The following is a 21467-nucleotide window of genomic DNA, read 5'->3' as shown; positions in this document are numbered from 1 at the left end:
CTTGATGCAGATAATATGTTAGAAATGTGCAGGCCTCTCAATTATATAATAAATATAGTTTCTTTGCTGAAACTGAAATACTCCTTTAAGTTAAAATATTAGAATTACATGAACAAATCTACCGATTTTCTAATGCTGCCTGGTCTTATGAACAATAATCAACGTTAGGCACAGACATACAGTATTAAAAACTGAAATTTCATATCCCATATCCTGTTCCCATCTCCAGGAAGTGCTCAGTTGCTGGAAGGATATGCCAAGTGCATTAATTAACACATTCATCAAAGCTTCTGGAAAGTCCTGTTTAATTAAGATGATAGCAGTGGCAGCCTAGTGATAAGGATACCCGCTTCACACTCTACATTCAATCTTTGCCAGCACTGAATGAGAATTTGGGCTTTTTTTTTTTTTTACTTTTAGTGGTAGAAGGATACTGCACACAGTAGAGGTCATTCCCCAGAAAGCTTCATTTATAGGACGGGTTTTTAATTTTCATTGTTCTGCCCATCACAGGAACAAAACAATATAAAAACGACAGTGATGCCAGATCTGTGACACATGATAGCTATGAAGGGTGCCTGAGGAATGGATGTGTGCATAGATGTGAACACAATCTTACATGTATGTTTTCCTACATGTATTATATACCACTAGGAAGCTGACAGTGCTCTGAATTCAGCACTCTGTTAGCTTTCCCAATGCGCGCCCTGGTGTAGGAGATATTGGTGTTGTTAATATCAGCACCAACATCTTTCCACTGTCAGAAGGGCGGGACTTGCCACCTAACATCATCTCTAGGCGGTTAGGAAGGTGCCCCCAACAGTACTCTTCCATAGTATTACACTGCCCTTCTGACAGTGGAGAGATGGTGCTGAAGTTAACAGCACCAATATCTACAGCACTAGGATGCACATCGGGAAACCCTTCTGATAGTGAAGGGATATCCAATTGTATTAAAAAAAAAAAAAAAAAACAAGCGGTGCCACAGGACATTGAAATTTCCTCTTTAACCATTGAATATTTACATTTACACTTTCAGACCAATATTGAGAGACAAATGTTATTGTTTGTATAATAAAAAGTTGCACAAGTTTACAATATACTTTCTGTATCAATTTCAGTTTTCTGCTTGCTGTCATTCCTTCTGCTTACTTCCAATGAACACAAATCAATCCATTGTCATGTGATGTACACACAGGTGCACATCTCTTTATAGTCACAGCACAGTAATCAGACATCTGCGTAGTATCAAGTTGTGCACCTGAAACTGGACAACCCCTTTAACCCCTTCCCGACATGTGCCGTAATAGTACGGCGCATGTCGGGTCTGCAACTATGGCGACCGCCCAGGAGCCGGGCGGCCGCCATAGCCGCCGGGTGTCTACTGCTTTAAGCAGTAGACAACCGGCTCTAATGCCTCCGATCAGTCCCCGGACCGATCGGAGGCATTAACCCCTCCGGCGCCGCGGTCAAAGGCGCAGGAGGCGCCATTTTCCCGGCGGCGCATGGGCGCCGCCATTTTGCCCGGGATCGCCGGCTCCTGGAGCATGCTCCAGGGCCGACGTCATGTTGTCATGACAGCCAGGAGCCTGTACAAGGCTCCCAGGCTTGTCTGCAAATTCTCTCTTTTGCAGGCTGGTCTATGCAGCCTTCAAAAGAGAGGATGACTTTTTGCAATGCATTAGCATTGTAATGCATTGCATTAGTGATCAGACCCCCTGGGGTTCAACACCCCTAGGGGGTCTAATAAATGCAAAAAAAAAATTTAAAAAAAAAGTAAAAAAAAATATAAAAAAAATATAAAAAGTATTAAAAGTTCAAATGACCTCCCTTTCCCTAGAACACATATAAAAGTAGTTAAAAACTGTGAAACATGTACATGTTAGGTATCCCCGCGTCCGAAAACGCCCGCTCTACAAATCTATAAAAATATTTTTCCTGTTCGGTAAACGCCATAGCGGGAAAAATAGTCAAAAGTGCCAAACCGCCGTTTTTTCACTGTTTTGATTCTGATAAAAATTTTAATAAAAAGTGATCAAAGCAATAACATTTCCCGAAAATGGTAGCACTAAAAAGTACACCCGGCCCCGCAAAAAAAAGACGCCCTATGCATCCCCGTACACTTACGTATAAAAAAGTTACGGCCGTCGGAATATGGAGACACAGTTTTGGATTTTTTTTAAGGGGTCAAAATGTAAATAAAACCATATAAATTTGGTATCCCTGGAACCGTACCGAAACACAGAATATAGGGGACATGTCATTTTGGCTACACAGTGAATGCCGTAAAACCAAAGCCCGTAAGAAAGTCGCAGAAATGCATTTTTTCTTCAAATCCACCCCATTCTGAATTTTTTTCCTGCTTCCCAGTACATTATATAGAATAATTAATGGTTGAATCATGAAGAAAAATTTGTCCCGCAAAAATTAAGACCTCATATGGCTCTGGGAGCGGAGAAATAAAAAAGGTTTAGAAGGAGGGGATTCAAAAACGAAAAACGAAAATCAAAAAATGCCATCGGCGGGAAGGGGTTAAATAAAAAAAATTAAAAATACCAAGATAGTAGCCATAAATATGTCTGATACAATACAGTGGCCACTATAGTCACACTTTGAAGCCTGTTTATTAATTTTGGTAAATCTGTTCAGTAAAGAGGTACTCCCACCATTGGCATTTATGACATCTCATAGATTATAAGGGTTTGCAGGCAGCATTCTCCATCCCACTGTACCAGTTGGTCACTATTATTCTGAGTTCAGACAGGGTTTTTTGGTGAGGATTTTGAGGCGGAACCCGCCTCAAAATCCTGATCAAAAAAACGCCTCTCATTGAAATTAATGGGTTCCTTTTTTTGCAAGCGGTTTGTTGCCACTCCCGGAAAAAAGATGCAACAAACTCTTTCTTCAGGTGGATGCAGCAGCCGGACATCCGCCTGAAGACACTCCCTGAATAGGCCTATTCATTTGGGCCTAATCCGGAGCAGAGTCCCGCGACTGGATGCTGGTGGACTACCCGTTTTTTGTCTGGAATCTGAGGCGGCCTCTGTAGTGTTGTAGTGAGGATGGAGGTCTTCTGGAATAAGTCCACTATGAGATGGTTACTCTTGTAGATCAGAACACTTTATTCCATGCTCCATCATGGCTCCCTGTCTAACAACTCCTCCCCCTAAGCTCAGCTCCTCCTCCCTTACTACCTCACTGTTGCTAGGCAGACAAAGCAGAATAAGTAAGCAGAACAGAACATACAGAACTTACTTATAACAACATCACATCTCTCCCCTTCTTATAAAAAAAAATAAAATAAAATGCAAACATTATGAATGGACAATAAATAAAAGGTCCGAACTGAAAAGAAAATTTTACTGCAGAACATAGTCCCTGAGGTGCGTTGGTGGCCTTCGACTTATCCTTGTCGGGTAGCGTTGAGACATCTCGTTATTAGAAACAGTCTGTGAATTTTCGGAGGTGTCTCTTGTTGGTGTTGCTGAACCAGTTGTACCTGGTGAAACTTCCTCATCATCTGTCTCCTCTGCACTTGCTCCTGGATTGTAGTCACGAAGCTTTTTAAAATGGGAGATATTTCGTGTCACTTGATGACCCTGGCGTTGAGCAGTAACCATGGTACCTTTGACGTGTGTGACTTGAAAGGGTTCTGGATGATAAGGGGATGATAACTTGTCACTGGGTCTCAGCCTTTTAACAAGGACCCAGTCTCCCACATCCAGCTGTTTGAAGCGACAACTTCTCTTATCTGCATATCTTTTCATCCTGCCTTTGGCAAGGGAATCATTGAGGACCAATGGAGTCTGGACGTGAACTACTGGGATGTTTGGAAGCTTAATGCGCAAAGGCCTGCCGAAAAGTGCAGTCGCTGGCGGAGTTCCTGTAGTAGAGTGTGGGGTGGCTCTGTACTGTCTAAGGAACCTGTACAATTCTTGCTGCAAATCCTTGTGTTCCATGGTAGCAATCCGAAGAGTTTTGTTGATTGATTGCATGAAGCGCTCCACTTCACCATTGGCTTGAGGCCAGTAAGGAGTTATTTTTCTGTGGTTAAAACCAAGATAAGTTGCAAAAGACTGAAAATCTGCACTATTGAAAGGTGGCCCATTGTCAGTCTTCACTGTTTCAGGTATGCCATATGCAGAAAAGATTTTGTCCAGTTTTGGTATGACAGCTCTTGCAGAGGTGGTGGAAACGGGTTCAATGACTGGAAACCTAGAAAAATCATCTATGACAACCAGTAAATAGGAATGATCTGGCAAAGTGCAGAAATCAACACTCACAGCAGTCCATGGATTGTCTGGCAGAGGTGTCATTTGTACTGGTGCTCGGCTATGGTCCACCGTAGTTGCTTGGCAAGGTATACATGTGGCAATAAGTGCTTCCACTTGTTTATCTAGTCCAGGAAACCATACTTTCTCCCTAAGTAATTGCTTTGTTTTAACTATACCTTGATGAGCCTCATGGGCCAGATCGATCACTCTACTCTGAAGTTTCTGAGGAATGACCAGGCGGTTGTCACGTAGTAGTATGTTTGAGTCAGATACAGAAAGAGAGTGTCTTGCATTAAAGAAGGCCTGCAAATATGCTGTTTGGCCCTGCGGTTGAAGACGAGTCTCAGCTAGAAAAGAGTTCCAGTTCTTAGACCGAACAGTGTCAATTACCAACTGAAGTTGGGGATCAGAATCCACCGCATGTTTAATTTCTTCGAGGGTCATTGCTCTTGGCACAGAGTGTGTAACAATGAAATTTACATGCTCCTCAGCTAAGACAGTGGCAGGCAAGTCATCTTTGGTAGACTGTGGTGAAGGGTGTCTTGAAAAATAGTCTGCAGGGTTCCCAGCTCCTGCCTCATATCTCAAGTGAAAGCGATAGTTCTGCAGGCGGAGTAGCCAGCGTTCAAGTCGTGGGGGTGGCTTTGATGAATGTTTATTGAAGATTGGAATGAGTGGTTTATGATCACTGACCACTGTGAATGGACGACCAAAGAGGTAAAGATGAAAATGAAGGCATCCCCATACAACTGCGAGAGCTTCCCTCTCAGTTTGAGAATAGCGCTGTTCCGTTTCTGTTAAAGCCTTGCTTGCATAGGAGACTGTAGAGATACTGCCAGTTTTAGACACCTGAGTTAAAATTGCACCAAGGCCTACAGGACTGGCATCCACAGTGAGCTCAGTAGACTTTAGTGGGTCAAAATAGGCCATGACCGTGTCACTAGAAAGACTGGACTTAAGTGTATCAAAAGCTGATTGATGTTCAACTGTCCATGACCAAGGAGTATCCTTTTTAGTGAGTTGTCGTAGGGGTTCAGAAACAGTAGCCAGATCAGGTATGAATCGTCCACAGTATGTGACCAGACCAAGAAAACTTCGAACATCTGAGACATTTTGTGGCTGGCTAGCAGAGGTTATGGCAGCTACTTTCTCAGGGTCTGCAGAAACACCATTTTCAGAAAAAATGTAGCCAAAAAAATTCAATGACGTCTTGTTGAACTCGCATTTTGATGGATTAACAGTTAAATTGCAGGTTTGCAGTCTCTGAAAAACTTGTTCTAGGTGATTGTCATGTTCCTCTTGGGTTGTGCCAAAGATAAGGATGTCATCACTAACATTGAGGACTCCAGGTATTCCTGAAAGAACCTGCCTGATAACATTCTGAAAGATTTCTGCAGCCGATGAAATGCCAAAATTCAGCCTCTTGAACCTCCTTAGACCGACATGAGTGCTAAAAGTTGTGATATATCTGGAGTCTGGATGCAATTCAAGCTGATGATAACCAGATTTTAGATCAATTTTTGAGAATACTTTTGCACCATTTAGATCTGTGAGAATATCATCAATGGTAGGCGTAATGTGCCTTTCTCTTTGAATGGCTCGATTGGCATGTCGCATATCCACACATAACCTGATTTTACCAGGCTGCTTAGGTTTAGGCGCAACAACAATTGGTGAGACCCAGGGAGTTGGGCCCTCCACACGTTCAATAACATCATCTGTCTCAAGGTCTTGTAGCTCTTTCTCCACTAGCTTGCGGACATGGAATGGGATGCGCCTGTGAGGTTGAACTGACGGCTGGACTGACTGGTCAATGTGTAATTTCACTTGAAAGTCTTTCAGCTTTCCTAGGCCTTGAAAGAGTTGAGGATATTTCTGCATAACATTTTGGACAGAAGAGTGTGTTACGCTGTTTGCCAGTTTCACTAGGCCCAGAGATACCGCACTATTGCAGCTGAGAAGAGTGTCTGCAGAACACTCCACTACATAGAAAGTGTCCGTGATGGATTTCCCATCAGCCGTTAGTAATGCCTGAAATTTGCCACATAGGGGTAATGCAGTAGCTGAACCATAAGGATATATCTGCAGGTTAGTACATTGCAAAGCAGGTTTGTTCTTTAGCTGGCTATAAGTGGCATGACTAATAACATTGACAGACGCCCCTGTATCTACCAGTGTCTCCACCGGATTGCCATGTATTAAGATGACTTGTTTGGGATTAGACATTGCATGCACATTGTGAGACCCCTCAGTCACTGAGAATAAGTAGGTGCTGCAGGGCTCATCAGCAGGGGACACTGACTGCACTGCCTGGACTTTCTGTGGCATCACTTGTTTAGCAGAGAGAGAAGATTGTGATTTTGATCTGCAGACTTTTGCAAAGTGATTTTGTTTCCCACAGTTATGACAAGTTACTCCCTTTGCTGGGCATGGTTTCTGATGAGGATAAGGACCTCCACAGTTATAGCAGGCTGCAGCCTGTGTGTGAGGCACATGTGGCTTCTGAGTGAGCTTTGCTACAGAAGATGGCTGCTCTAGTATACAGTCTGTGTTCTCTATAAGTTTAGCTTGATTCTCTGCTGCATCATGAATACGTGCAACGTCCAGTAGCTTTGCTAAAGTCATGGTGGGATCTCTGAGTGCTTGTCTCCTTAACTTAGAGGACACACAACCTTGTATGATTTGCATCAGAATTTCCTTGTCTATATCTGCAAATTCACAGTAAGCTGCAAGTTGTCTTAAGCGGACATGATATTCATCAATGGTTTCTGTTGCTGACTGTTTTGACTGTCTAAACTTGAAAATTTCAAAAGCTGCATTTATGTATGGAGAGAAATGCTTAATTAGTGCTGCTTTGCATAACTCATAGTCACTGTCCTCCCCTGTATTGGGCAGAGTTGTGAAGATATCATAGACTTGCTCCCCTGCATAGTGCAATAACATGGCTTTCTTTCTTGCATTGTCAGTAATGTTCATTGCTTGCAGGAATATCTCAAAGCGTTTCAGCCATTTATTCCAGCATGCTGCTAAGTTTGCTTGGGGCTGGTGCACATCAAATACAGCAAAGGAGGGTAAGCAGGCCATGGCTGGTGCTAGGATTGCAGTCTTGTAAACAGTTTCCTGTAGCAGTGAAATACCTTTAGCTGATTATTTTTAATCCTCGTCGCCAATTGTAGTGTTGTAGTGAGGATGGAGGTCTTCTGGAATAAGTCCACTATGAGATGGTTACTCTTGTAGATCAGAACACTTTATTCCATGCTCCATCATGGCTCCCTGTCTAACAACTCCTCCCCCTAAGCTCAGCTCCTCCTCCCTTACTACCTCACTGTTGCTAGGCAGACAAAGCAGAATAAGTAAGCAGAACAGAACATACAGAACTTACTTATAACAACATCACAGCCTCCACGTCAAATTCCGGACCAAAAAACCCCGTCTGAACTCAGCCTTAGAGATAGGTGAATCAGTTCGTAACATAACTTTTTTTTTACAAAACTGAACAAATGGAGATTAGTTTGGACGAACTAAAATGGACACACCTCAAAATATAGCAAAGGCTATCCTTAGCATCCTACTAATATCCTATTAATATTATAAATGTGAAAGTTTGTGAGTTTGGATGTTTGTGGGTTTGTGTGTTTGGATGTTTGTTCCTCAATCACGCAAAACCCGCTCGACCGATTTTGGTGAAATTTTCCACAAACATAGTCACTACACTCGATTGCGCAATAGGCTACGTTTCGTCACAATAGCGCACATACGTTTGTGCCAGGACCCCCACAAAACCCAAACTCACACCACCATCTCTGCAATCTCACACACTTTGGACCATAGCAAGCCACAAAATTCCTATTGCCCTCTGCAGCCTCGCCCCTGACCCCACACAATCTCATATACATATACTTTACCACTTTGCCCCTCCCCTTAACGATACTCCAGGAGGCGCTCTTTAACGCTCCGGAGCAGCCATGTTTGGCAACCCCCACCGCTCTGACAATCCGCGACACCACCCACCCATGTCAATACCCCTAGGAAGTCTAATAAATGCAAAAAAAAAAGTTTAAAAAAAAAGTAAAAAAAATATAAAAACAAATAAAAAGGATTAAAAATTCAAATCACCCCCCTTTCCCTAGAACACATATAAAAGTAGTTAAAAACTGTGAAACACATACATGTTAGGTATCCCCGCGTCCGAAATCGCCCGCTCTACAAAGCTAGACAAATATTTTTCCTGTTCGGTAAACGCTGTAGCGGGAAAAATGGTCAAAAGTGCCAAACCGCCGTTTTTTCACTCTTTTGATTCTGATAAAAATTTGAATAAAAAGTGATCAAAGCAATAACATTTCCCGAAAATGGTAGAACTAAAAAGTACACCCGACCCCGCAAAAAAAGACGCCCTATACATCCCCGTACACGGACGTATAAAAAAGTTACGGCTGTCGGAATATGACGACTTTTCAAAAAAAAATGTTTTAACACAGTTTTGGATTTTTTAAAGGAGTCAAAATGTAAATAAAACCATATAAATTTGGTATCCCCGGAATCATAACGAAACACAGAATACAGGGGACATGTCATTTTGGTTGCACAGTGAACGCCGTAAAACCAAAGCCCCTAAGAAAGTCGCAGAAATGCATTTTTTTGTCAAATCCACCCCATTCAGAATTTTTTCCCTGCTTCCCAGTACATTATATAGAATAATTAATGGCGGCATCATGAAGTAAAATTTGTCCCAAGAAAAATTAAAGACCTCATATGGCTCTGGGAGCGGAGAAATAAAAAAGTTATGGAGTTTAGAAGGAGGGGAGTCAAAAATGAAAAACCAAAATCAACAAATGCCATCGACGGGAAGGGGTTAACTTCAAATACTTCTGTCCCAAAGTCACTATGTAAAGTTTCTCACAACACCGCAAAGCAGCTCAAATACAAAATAACTTCAACACAAAAGTCTCACGTATTCTCTGAATTACAGCAAAAACAAGATACAAACTTACATTTCATATCCCATACCTTATACACACTACGAAAACCTTACCCGCGCCTGTATATACCCACTGCTACAATCACCGCAGACGAAGTCGCAGGTACCAGCTAGTTATACTGTAAATGTGAAAGTTTGGATGTTTGTTACTCAATCACGCAAAAACAGCTGAACGGATTTGGATGAAATTCGTCACATAGATAGTTTGTAACCTCAATTAACACATCGGCTACTTTTTATCCCAGTAAATGTCATGGCTTCAGGACTTAATTTTATCTTCATATACTATATTAAACTGCCCTTGCCAGCAGCAGTGTCTCAGCTAATTACAATTTGCTGTTAAAGCCTGGTCTGTTATCTCTCTATGTAAACACCCCAAGTCCATTGTGAACAAGTATTTGCATATTATATGATCTGCTCCAGTGCCAACACACTGAGCTGGGAAAACCACTTTAATCCAAATTGTCAGTTTGCTACTTTTAAACATGCCAGGAAAAAGAAAATGTAATTTGCTGCAAAATTCTAAAACAACGAGAGCTACGAAGGTAGCCGGAAGTCAACAGAGTTTTCCTCAAGCGGAGCTGATGAGGATTGAGCAAGCTAGGTGTCAAGCGGCTCTTAGAGCAGCGGGATGATCATCACCAACAACATGCTCATTATATGGCATCCCAGCGACCTGCTGAGATGCCAGAACAATCCCGGGCGTGGTGCAAGGAAGAAGTTCTGCAGTAGGACAGCTTGAAAGCTGCCCAAACGCTGGAGCAGGTGAACCACTGACGGCAGCAATTTGCTGAATATAGGCGGATCAACACCAACAACACTCAGAAGTCGTGGACAGAGGCTAGTAGGTCATAAATATCTGATCAATGGAGAGCCAACAGATGGCCTCTGCACAGATCAGCTGCAGGGAGCAGGCTCCAATGCCCATTCTATACTCAGCACAGAGCCAGAAGCAGATAGTATAGTGGTCACATTCTAGTACTGTAGCACAGCTCCCATTGAAGGATCGGCCTAAGTCTAGACCATGAATGAAAAATTCCTGGGCAACTATCAATATTACATGGTGCCCAATCAAAATAACTGTCCAGTCAAGACCTCCAAAATTATATGTAAATCAGTATGTACAGAAAGTGGTTACATGTGATTTATTTTCATCAGACCTTGCACTTTGGCTGCTATTTCGGTTCTTCTCCATTATGGTGGTGAGCTGTGACTACAGCATAGTTACTGTGCATACAGAGTATGAAGTAGTCTGAGACATACCTCCTGTCTTGTCATTGGTTCAGGCTGCTGATTTCCTCTACCTCCTTTCTGCAGCTCTGCCTCCTCAGATTGGCTGCTGAGCATAAATACAAGTCTATGATAGCCTCAGCAGGAAGTCAGAGCTGATTTACAACACAGCAAGGTTAGATCAATCAATTACAGATTACCAATCCACCAGAGAGAAAAAAGATCATCTGGTGGGATGAGCCTGGGGGATTGCTCTAGCCCAAAGGGTTGCCATGGACTGATTTTTATCCACTAGAAGTAAACAATGTATTACAGCAATCAAAGATCCAGGAAACCATGGGAATTGATGCAGAAAATATATTGGAAAATTGTATAAATTGTAATTTTAGCATCCCCTTTAAATAAACTAACACTTGACCATGGTCAAAACCATAATGTGTTCAGCTTTTAGACTAGAAAAATTTAGATGAAATTCAGTTGTGTTTTAAAGCTTATCTCTGGTTGCAAAAATCACTTTAAATTTCTTGTACAAAACACAGTGGAGGGAATTGAGTGCCAGAGCTGGGTTAGCAGCCTCCCCGCTGTTCAGAATTATTCAGGAGGAGGAAATGACTAATTAGTTACAGCGGAGCAAACATGACAGGCAGCAAATGCAGAGTAAAAATAACAGATTAGGAACAGTTTAGTGACAGCAGTGGAAGACGCCGATAGACAGTGCAAGCTTTAAAGCAAGCAATGAGCAGCCATTATCATCGCTGCCCAGGAGTCCACTGAGACCACAGCTTTATCCAGTTGATGAGTGCTCAGGGACGCTTCCTTAGGTCCATACTATATCTCCATGTGCGTCTGACATTACATAGAGGCACACAGAAGTTCTCTAAAAATCCATACAAAAAACATGGCATGCTTTATTACATGCATTACTATGCAAATATTCCAGCCCAGAAGCATTATTTCTAGGGTGAATCAATGAGGTGCCATACAACAACATGTAATACAAGCCTACAGGGTGATTTACTGCCATACAGTGTGCATACAAGTGGTAATGTCATGTACATTGACCTTCAATCTAAATAAACTTGCTAAAGCAGTAGTTTGTCCTCCAGAGCTGCTCTTCTTTACAGCTGTAAAGTAGCTCAGTACTAGCAGTCATTTTCAATGGTACCAAACACCGTTAAAGGGGTTTTCTCATTACAAATTTCCCTTATCCATACAAGAAGGGTTCAATGTCAGATTACTGAGGGTCCGACCACAGGGATCCCTATTGTTCAGAACAGTGGACAGAAGGACCCTCTATATCCACTTCATGTATGAAGCAAGCGTGCACTTTCCCTACTGGGGCTCTATTCACATTTATGGGGCTTTTGGACATTTGCCATCCCAGAAGCTCTATAACAGTGAATGAAGCCCCAGTTGGGTAAGTGCATTGGTGCTTCATTCACATGGACTAAGCAAAGGAACTTTCAAACCCCCATTCTCTTAAATGCTGGGGGTCCTAGCAGTCAGACCACCAGAAATCTGACACTTACCCCCTATCCTACTCCAAGAAACCTAGTAAAAACTAGATAAGGCATATTTTTGGGGAAGGGCTTATTTATGGGAAAAAGTGGTATATATTTCACATTACTTTTGTAGCCATACTTGACTTTGGTTCAAAAAAACCTGCAGCAAAACTACAACAAAAAAAGCTGTGTTTCCGCAATGTGGGTCCTCAGCCTTAAGGGGCTAAAAGACAGAGGTTGGAATTATTCTCAATTCCAGCTGTTCCAGTGGGACTTCGGTTATCAGTTACAGGACGTTTCCCCCAACAATTGCATGGGTTAAGCTCCTGTGCCCATGTGTTCACCTTGATGTAAATGTACAGTATTTTGCAGGAGCTCCTTTCAACTTAAGATGTATATGTATGTTAATTGTAAGGAAGGGGCGAGAATGTCTCAGATAATAGTGTAGTAATCTGTACCAGCATTAAAAAATATTTTTCAAACAATAAGGTAACAACAACAGACATAGGTTCATGTATTTTTGTAATTTACTATATATTTTTTTTTATAAAAATATTTTTCCAATGTAGTCTATTTCCATCCAATCTTCTTCAACGTTCTCTGTAATGTAACTTGTCCCATAAGAAATGTGATCATAAAATTCCTCTTGTACCATTCTCTGAAATAAACAAGGAAAATAATAGAAGTTTTCATTTAGTTATATAATATACTGTTTTCTGACAATAAAGCACTGCAGGATATTAAATCAGCCTCAACATGCAGGTTTCATTTGTTCTATATAAATTATGTAATAGCTGCCGCACTGCCAAGCGCCTTCACAACGGTAATGTCTTCAATAAAATCCCTATAAATACATTGCCTTTTTATAGCAACCTAAATATATATTACCTATAGATGCATAACACAATGACAACCTGTTTTATTTGTAAATGCTGCTGGTAGTCACATACAAGAAGCAATCATAGTAAGGAAACGCAAACTAATAAAAAGAATAAAGTATATAGCTTGTGTATGTCTTGCACGTGGTTGGGAACCATTGAGAATGCTCTACATTTCTGCATGAATTTGACTTAAAAGTACATCAGATTTGCACACAAGTCCTATAAGTAGATAAAGAGAACCATATTAGACCATCACTTATTTACAGAGAAAATGATCCGATGTTACATATCTGTGAGTGACCAAAGTATGTGCACCTTTTTTTTCATCTGGCTAACTGCAGAGGGACGACAATGTTCCTTTTCGAGAGCAGCAGCTTTCTCTTTGCTATGCACACCATAATGGACTCGTAAACATAAACATGAGAAATGCTTTTAGTTGCTCAGATGAAATATTTGGACCCTTTGTGACATGACAGACTACTATAGGCCTAGGCCTTGATGTGATCTTTGTTGGCTGATGACTCCTGAGAAGGGAAATAACAGTATTGAATCTCTTCCATATCCTGAGGAGCATTACCAACTCTTCTTGTGAAGGCCTCATTAATCTCCTTTGTGCTGTGATACAAATGTGATACAACACAAAGGTGTTGTGAAGAACAGACTTTGATAAATTCCATCATTACCATATGGAGATAGGGCTTCCATTATATAGGTCCTATTATTTCCCTACTTGTTTATTAATCCTGTTCTTTTTTGCCAAACTGATAACCCTCAACAAATAGCAGGAATTGACTTTATAGATCTTCTGTTCAGTTTTTTACCCCTTTCTCTTTGTTCATATAAATCCTCTGTTCAGTTTTTTTTTTCTTTATTTATACAGATTCTACTTTCTTTTTCTCCCCCCTTAATTTCTCCTTACGCTGGGTTCATACTAGCACCCGGAGTCCGTTCTCAGCTTTCCATCTGCTGCATGCAGAAGACGGAAAGCTGTCAGACCGGGTTCGGCCATGAGCGCCGGTGAGCGTTTTATGCTCTCCGCCGCGAAACCGGTTTTTTAAAACCAGACACAGAATACTGCATGTCCGACTCTGTGTCCGATCTAAAAAAAACGGTTTCGTGGCGGAGAGCATAAAACGCTCACCGGCGCTCACGGCCGGACATCTTTCAAACCCATTCAACTGAATGGGTATGAAAGAGTCCTGCAGCTTTCCGTCTCCTGCTCAGTTTTGTGCAGGAAACGGAAACCTGCAGAACGGAGACCGGGCGCAGATGTGAACGAGCCCTTAGTTCCGACCCCCTGTGACTTCAGGGGGCAGGTTACCACCCGTTCTTTGCCTATAAGTATCTGCATAGCTTGTACGTGTGCTATACATCAATTTTATACACTGTTTTGCCCAAAACGCATAGTAGGTTATGCTTCCATAAAGACATTCATACTGGGCCAGCGCTGGTTCCTCCGTTTTTTTTGGGGGGGGGATTTATCCTATCATTGGATTTGAGAGATCCCTGTCCTTTACATAAAACAGGTTGACCACTCGCACGTGATTTCACTTAATGGGATGATAAACACTTGACCTAAATTAACCTTCCAGTTATCTGCTAATTCTAAATGTTCACATACTTTTGAAACTCACAAATATGGGTACTGTAGGGGCAACAAGGTGACTCAGTGGTTAGCCCTGTAGCCTTGCAGCGCTGGAGTTCTGGGTTTGAATCCTGCCAAGGACAAAACATCTGCAAGGAGTTTGAATGTTCTCTCCGTGTTTGTGTGGATTTCCTCCATACTACAAAGACATACTGATAAAGAAAAAAAATGTAAATTATGAGCTGTATATGAGGCTCACAATCTACATAAAAAATATGGGGTACTATGTTCTCCTCTATAAAAAATATTGTTACTCAATTGTTTGTTTTGGTTCTTTTTATTTAGTTTTAAGACGTGTGAAAATCTGATGTAATTTTAGGTCAATTTTTTGAAGAAATATAGAAAGTTCTGAGGGGTTCATATACTTTCAAGCACCACTTTATACAGTCTGTCTCCTAACTCTCAGTGCAGAGTCTCAGCTCTTACAAGCAGATGGCTGAGGGGAGGGGACAGTCTGAAGATGCATTTCACAGAAATACACTGGAGATTTAGCACACAGCAGTTACACACATTGCAGTGTGAGTGCATGTGGCTTTGAGCGCTATAACAATTTTGGGTAAAAAATAATAAATTAAAAAGCAATAAATTAATGAAACACTTTGGGGATAAAAATGTTCACTGTACCCCTGGATAAATTCCTTCAGTGGTGCAGTGGTTTCCAAAATGGTGTCACGTGTCAGGGGATTCCTCTTTACTGGTATTTCAGGGGGTCTGCAAAAATTGCATGTTTGTTCCAAAAACAAAATAGCGTTCCTTGTCTTCTGTGCCTGTGTAGCCAAATGGCAGTTTATACCCACATATGACACATGGTCTTACTTCCTGTTTGTATGAACAGGATCCACCTAGGCACGTGGCTCAGGCAGATGGGTTCCCTGATCAGACTTATTCCAGATTTTCCCTTAAATTGAGGCTGATAAGTTAGCCCCAGTGACAGCACAAATGCAGCTAAATTACAGAGCTGATCTGGGTCCTCTAGGACTCAGCAGCTCATACAGTTCCTGGCCCCCGGCAGATCTCATGAGCAACTGTCCAGAAGAGGAGCTGCATCATGGCTATGTGTGTACAGAAACTGAGAAGGCAGGTATGATAATAAACCATCCATGCATTTTCCATGGGACATATGTCCAGGCAGGCAAGAACACGTTAAAAACGAAAACCTGTGATTTGTCTCATATGTCTTTCCTTGGTCACCTAGTGTTCTACTTTTTTCCTGTTCATCCACAGTGCGCTCCTCATTTTAATGTAGTGCTGGGACCCATTAGCTGCTATCTTAGTAGTTGTAGTAGTAGTGGTCCCACATGTTGTGGAAAGAGTGGGGCAAAACACAGTATTGTTAAGTTAGGAGTAGTCTGGAATGCAGTAGCACTAGCACACAGAAAATAAGAGGAAAGAATGGTGGTGAGATTTAGTAACCTCTAACAGATAGTTTGGAATTGAGTGATCCAGTTGGGTGAGCTTGCCACATGTGGATGGAAACCGTTTAATGAAAAATAATGACGCCATTATGTACATAATGTTTTGTATACCTTCATCTCAACCATCAGATGAACATCCCATCATTTATTGTAAACTGTCTACTGCAGGCCTATAAGGCATAAAAGTACCTGTTATATTGTGCATGTCTCACAAAGTTCTTGCTTAGAAAAGCTTTGTAAAAATCTGCCATCACTTCTGCATCCAATGTTCTTTTCCGGCCTGTGAAGGGCAGAGAAGATTTTTGGCAAGGACTGTGGATTCTGTATAGTATGCATTAATCATTATGAAGAGACAACAATTTGAGAATAGTTATCATAATTTATCAACCCCACAGAAATAACACATTACTGTTGCCTTGAATTAGTAATTTCCACATTGTGGCTCCAAGTCTGTTGTCTCAGTATGCTAGTTGTAATTTTGCAATAGTTGTGGAGTCACCAGTTGGAAATATAACATGCCATATTATGATATTTGTCATATTTATTGAGTGTTCATTGCATAAAGGGAATAAAAGCCACATATTAATACACTGATAGTATAGCATTGGGATGTAGCAGGCACAGGAGTATCTGTAACATCAATTCTGGGTACTGTGATGCCATTCTTGGAAAGAACAGCATCATGGCCTCCTGACGATCATGATCGACTCAGGACCTAGCACACTCTTACAGTAATACAAAATATACTGCAATAAAGAAGTATTAGGTATTGCCACATGCTTTGAACTATCAAAATAGAATGTTATTTCTTTTGATATGATATATATGATAAATATTGCATACTAAAAAATACATAAAATATCCCAACATTAATTAATAGTGGGTTTTTTTGTCTTTTTATTTTATTTATAATATTTTATAAAAATAAGTTTTATGTAGTAAAAGAGGTAAAATATAACACATCCGAAACAAATATGGTATTACTGACCCACCTAAAATATTACTATGTCATTTAAAAGCTGAGTAAATGTCACAGAAACAGAAAAAAGTGTGACAAAATAGAAATTTTTTCATGCAGTAGCCCCAAAAATGGTAAAGCTAAACAAAACTTTATTTATACCCCAAAATATTTCCATCTAAAAAAAAATTAAAGAACTTGTCATGAAAAGAATTCACTTAATATGGCTATGCCGACAGAAAAATAAGAAGTTATCAATCCTGGAATTCTGGGATATAAAAAGAGATGAGCGAACACTATTCAAAACAGCTGTTTCGAATAGCACGCTCCCATACAAATGAATAAAAGCGGCCGGCACGCAGACTTTGCCGGTGGCCGGCCGCTTAACACCCAGCGTGCTGGCCGCTCCATTTATTTCTATGGGAGCGTGCTATTCGCAACAGCTGTTTCAAATAGTGTTCAGTCATCTCTATTACTGAGCCTTATCGCCCAAACAAGGTTGCATCCTTAGGGTGCATTCACACTACGTTTCCTGAAGCTTATTCTGAACGTAAAACACGTTCAGAATAAGCGGCGTATAAAGCAGCTCCATTCATTTCTATGGGAGCCGGCATACGAGCGCTCCCCATAGAAATGAATGGGCTGCTTCTTTCACTGCGAGCAGTCCCATTGAAGTGAATGGGAAGTGCCGGCGTATACGGCAAGCTCTGCTCATGCCGAGCCGTACACGCCGGCACTTCCCATTCACTTCAGTGGGACTGCTCGCAGTGAAAGAAGCAGCCCATTCATTTCTATGGGGAGCGCTCGTATGCGTGTTTTACGTTCAGAATAAGCTTCAGGAAACGTAGTGTGAATGCACCCTTAAAAGGTTAATTCTACTGCAAGACAATTGTAAAAAACCTGAAATTAGCCATTGTGGTATTTCTACATCAGTCCCATTTGTAAAGATGGTAACAGCACAGAAGGGGATAAGGAGGATAAGATAATTAAAGGGGTTTCCTCACATGGCTCAACCCCTTTAAAAATAAAGGGATCGAACAAAAAACAATCAATCCATCCCGTTGGCTCCATATATCCCCTAAAGGCATCCCATATTTAAGGATCTGTCAGGCCCAGAGATATGTAAGTATGTAAGAGAACTGAGACTTTTAGACACATGGGATCAGATTCCATTACTCATAGAGCAATGAGACGTAATAAGGGATAGCATACCCTCCCAGAAATCTCACCTTCTTCATCTCTCTGTCCCAAACCTAAGGCGTTAAGTTTTGAGATGATAAATTCTTCTTTTTCCTAAAAAGAAAAATATATTCAATAATATAATATTTATGTGATAGCTATATAGCCCTGGTATTCTTTTGGGATATCAAACAGTAGAAGTAACATTGACTTTAAAGGAGTTCTACAGTTTTTATTAACTAAAACTAAGAATGCGCCATCCTGATTAACTTTCACCAATTCTTAGAATAAGGGGCTGCAGTCTGTTAGGCTGTTTTTCTATGCTGCATTAATTCTGTTCCTAACACTGAAATTATGTCTGAGTTGCAGTACCTGCACAGCACTGGGTTGAGGGTAGTAATATACAGAGAAAACCTTTCAAGGGGCCGATGTGCTGTACTAGTGCAGAAGTCCCATATTCCCTGCAATCAGACCCTCAGAATCAGTGAACTATGACATATCTTAGTGACATGCCATAAATGTAGCCATGGTATGATAACCATTTTGAAGAAATAATTCCAATCAGAAGTATTCATCACCTATCCACTGAATAAGTGATAAACCTCATTATGTTGAGTGTCTGATCACTGGGGGCCCCATAGATCGACACCACAGACTAATAATCATACTTTTTCCATCAGTATCCTACACTTTGAACAGAGTGTTAGTGTACATACTCAATGGGCACTCTCTTCAAACTCCTTCTAGTTCTGGTTTTGTGGTCATGAAGAAATAGAAAACAGGGTTGCCCTTTCTAGTGATCAATAAGGGTCCCAGATCTACTGATCTAGCATATATCATCTTTCCAGTAGATAGGTGCTCTACTGGAGACCCTGGTCATTATGGATCTCTGCATATGTACAGTTCTGGTCCAAAAAATATAGTGTGTTTAGGCTGTATTTCCCAGACTGCACGGTGTACAGAGGCCTAGACTCACCTTCTAATAGTCACTTATGATGCTGTGTGTCACTGCATCATGACAAGATTATTGCTCCATCATGATTACTGTAATGGACAGTAGTCCTGCAGTCAGGTAGTTCCAGGTCTCTGGAACTGTTCCTGTGCATGGGCCCTAAAGGGCAGGCTTTGCAAGATATTTGTAATGATCAGAATGGTTTCCCCTATTTACAAGCCCATTTATGATAAATGTTAACCGTTATAAGAAATCTGTATGTAAGACATGGCTGCAAAATCCACAGCAATTGACATGCCCCAGATTAAAAATGCAAACTTCAGGTCAATTTCTATTTGTACTACATATGGATGTTTTCTGCAACATGTAGATTAGATTGTTAAAATCTCATTCACTCTGTACTATAATATCCTGCGGATTTCCCACCCACAAAATCCAGAAAGAAAATACGTATTCATTCAGCGCAACCATACACTTAAAGATCTTGTGCCTGTCAGTTCAGGCTCGCTATATTCAGGTTGGTAAAATACCACCAATAAAAAAAAACACATTTTTTCCATAAAACCAAGCACCTGTTTAGAGGATTGTCACTGGTTAAGCAGTTTTAGGGGTAAAACTATGGTATTAACTGAAAAATTGTTCATCTATTTAGCAATCTATGTGGGTGAGGTTTTCAGTATCCACAACATAAGAACATACTCTGTATATGACTGGTTATTACCTTAATGAAAGTCACATTTTGAACAGCCCAAAATCTTTGATTCCAGTCTTGTGTTTCCTGACGTAATTCCCTGAGTTTTTTTTCCAAAGGAGACTCATCTGCTGGAACAAAGTATTTTATAGGTCGAAGATTGGAGTATCTATCAGGAGGACCAATCCAGTCATATTTCGAGTCCACAGGTGGGCAGAAGCTAATAACCTAAAAATAGAAAAAAAATACATTGCAACTCTTTGTACAGTAGATGTAAGAATCTGCCAAGTACTAGTGCACAATGAAGACTAAAACATATTAGTAAGATATTTTGGACATGGATCTTAAAAGTTCACTGCTGTTACATGTACATTTTGCACATTTTTTACAACTTGATAGTTCAGACTGACACTGTTTAAAGATGTTTATACAAGTCTATAGCAAAAGTGCCACCTGCTGGAGAAGATGTTACACCAACGTGAAAAAAACATCTCATGAAGTACTGTATGATTTCATCAATTACATCAAAAATGTGTTTGGAATATAATTCTTGGGTATCAGGGCGCCCGTGTTGAGCACCCCCTTATGTTCTAGAGCAGATAGCCATTGCAGCTCCCATTCTATTCTGGAGAACCTGACATGAATACATCTAAGGGGGAGTTCACACTACTGTTAGTAGTGTCCGTTGCTAGCATCTGTTGCAAAATATTCACAATGGACACTAACATAACTAACATAACCGTCATAAAACCATTAAAAATCCCATTGATTTCTGTTATCCGTTAGTGACTGTTTTTTTTCGCCAACATAAAACATTGGGGTGCAAGACTTTTATGTCCATTCAAAATAGATATAGCTAAATACAATGGAAAAGCAGGGAGCTGCAGCACGATGGGTCTCTAGTCACCCCATGAGGCTGCTGTCGGCTGCATAGGCACAGGTGTGATGACATCACTACATTGCACATCATTCAGGGGAACAGGTGAGTTGTTGTTTTTTTTTGTAAAATGGCATAAGGGGGTGTTATACGATGTGGCTATATTCTGTTTGGGGACATTATAGCATGTTGGGGCACTATGGGGGCATTATACTGTACCCTTACAGGGTTAGAGTCCTATATTCTAATCCATCAAATCTGCATGGGGTTTGTATGCTCGTGTGTGGGTTTCCACACTCCAAAGACATACTGACAGAGAATATAGGATGTGAGTCCTATATGGGACAGTGCCTGTAAATGAGCATTATAATGTGTGGGGACCCTATACAAGCGCCATCACTGTATGTTTACACCCAGAAGAGTACTAGTACTGTATGTGGCCACAAAGAGACTGGGTTAGATTACATGGGGGTCAAAGAGGGCATAGTGGGAGTCAGCGACGTAGCTTGACATGTAAATCTATTTGTGTCCATTGAAAGTTGGGCTATATAAGTGCCATGACATCACCGCCTGTTTAGGCTGACGCTTCTGAGGACACAGCTCCCCACATGTCTGTACACTGCAGTACCAGCCTCATGGCCGCACAGCCTTCTGGGAGCTAAGCGCAATATTAAAGCCTATGAATGACGCATGCACAAGTAGTGACGTCACCTTAGCAGATGCTGCTCTTGGGTCAGAGTCTCCAGAGTGTCGTGTACGGGACAACAGCAGCTGTACTGTCTGAGGGCGAAGACGGGTCATTCGGACACAAGACGCCGCCATTACCCCCTTCAAAGATGGCGGCGCCGGTTGTCCCTCACGCAACTTTACGGCAGAGAATCACTT

At 41.2% G+C, this 21467-nt stretch overlaps 1 protein-coding gene across 1 annotated transcript; it reads right to left on the bottom strand.

Moving 5' to 3' along the window:
* Window positions 1-12497: 12497 nt before the first annotated feature.
* Window positions 12498-21466, bottom strand: COA8 (cytochrome c oxidase assembly factor 8). The gene is made up of 5 exons (XM_075282698.1): window positions 21294-21466; window positions 19736-19933; window positions 18113-18176; window positions 16115-16205; window positions 12498-12642 (listed from the first exon to the last, which is right to left on the bottom strand). Exons 1-5 carry the CDS (start codon window positions 21402-21404, stop codon window positions 12555-12557), a joined length of 552 nt encoding a protein of 183 aa, XP_075138799.1. The 5' UTR covers window positions 21405-21466; the 3' UTR covers window positions 12498-12554.
* Between the last annotated feature and the right edge of the window lies 1 nt (window position 21467).

This window comes from Leptodactylus fuscus, chromosome 7 (assembly GCF_031893055.1).
Source record: "Leptodactylus fuscus isolate aLepFus1 chromosome 7, aLepFus1.hap2, whole genome shotgun sequence".
Lineage (NCBI taxonomy): Eukaryota > Metazoa > Chordata > Amphibia > Anura > Leptodactylidae > Leptodactylus > Leptodactylus fuscus.
This window is presented reverse-complemented; position numbering and strand designations above follow the sequence as displayed.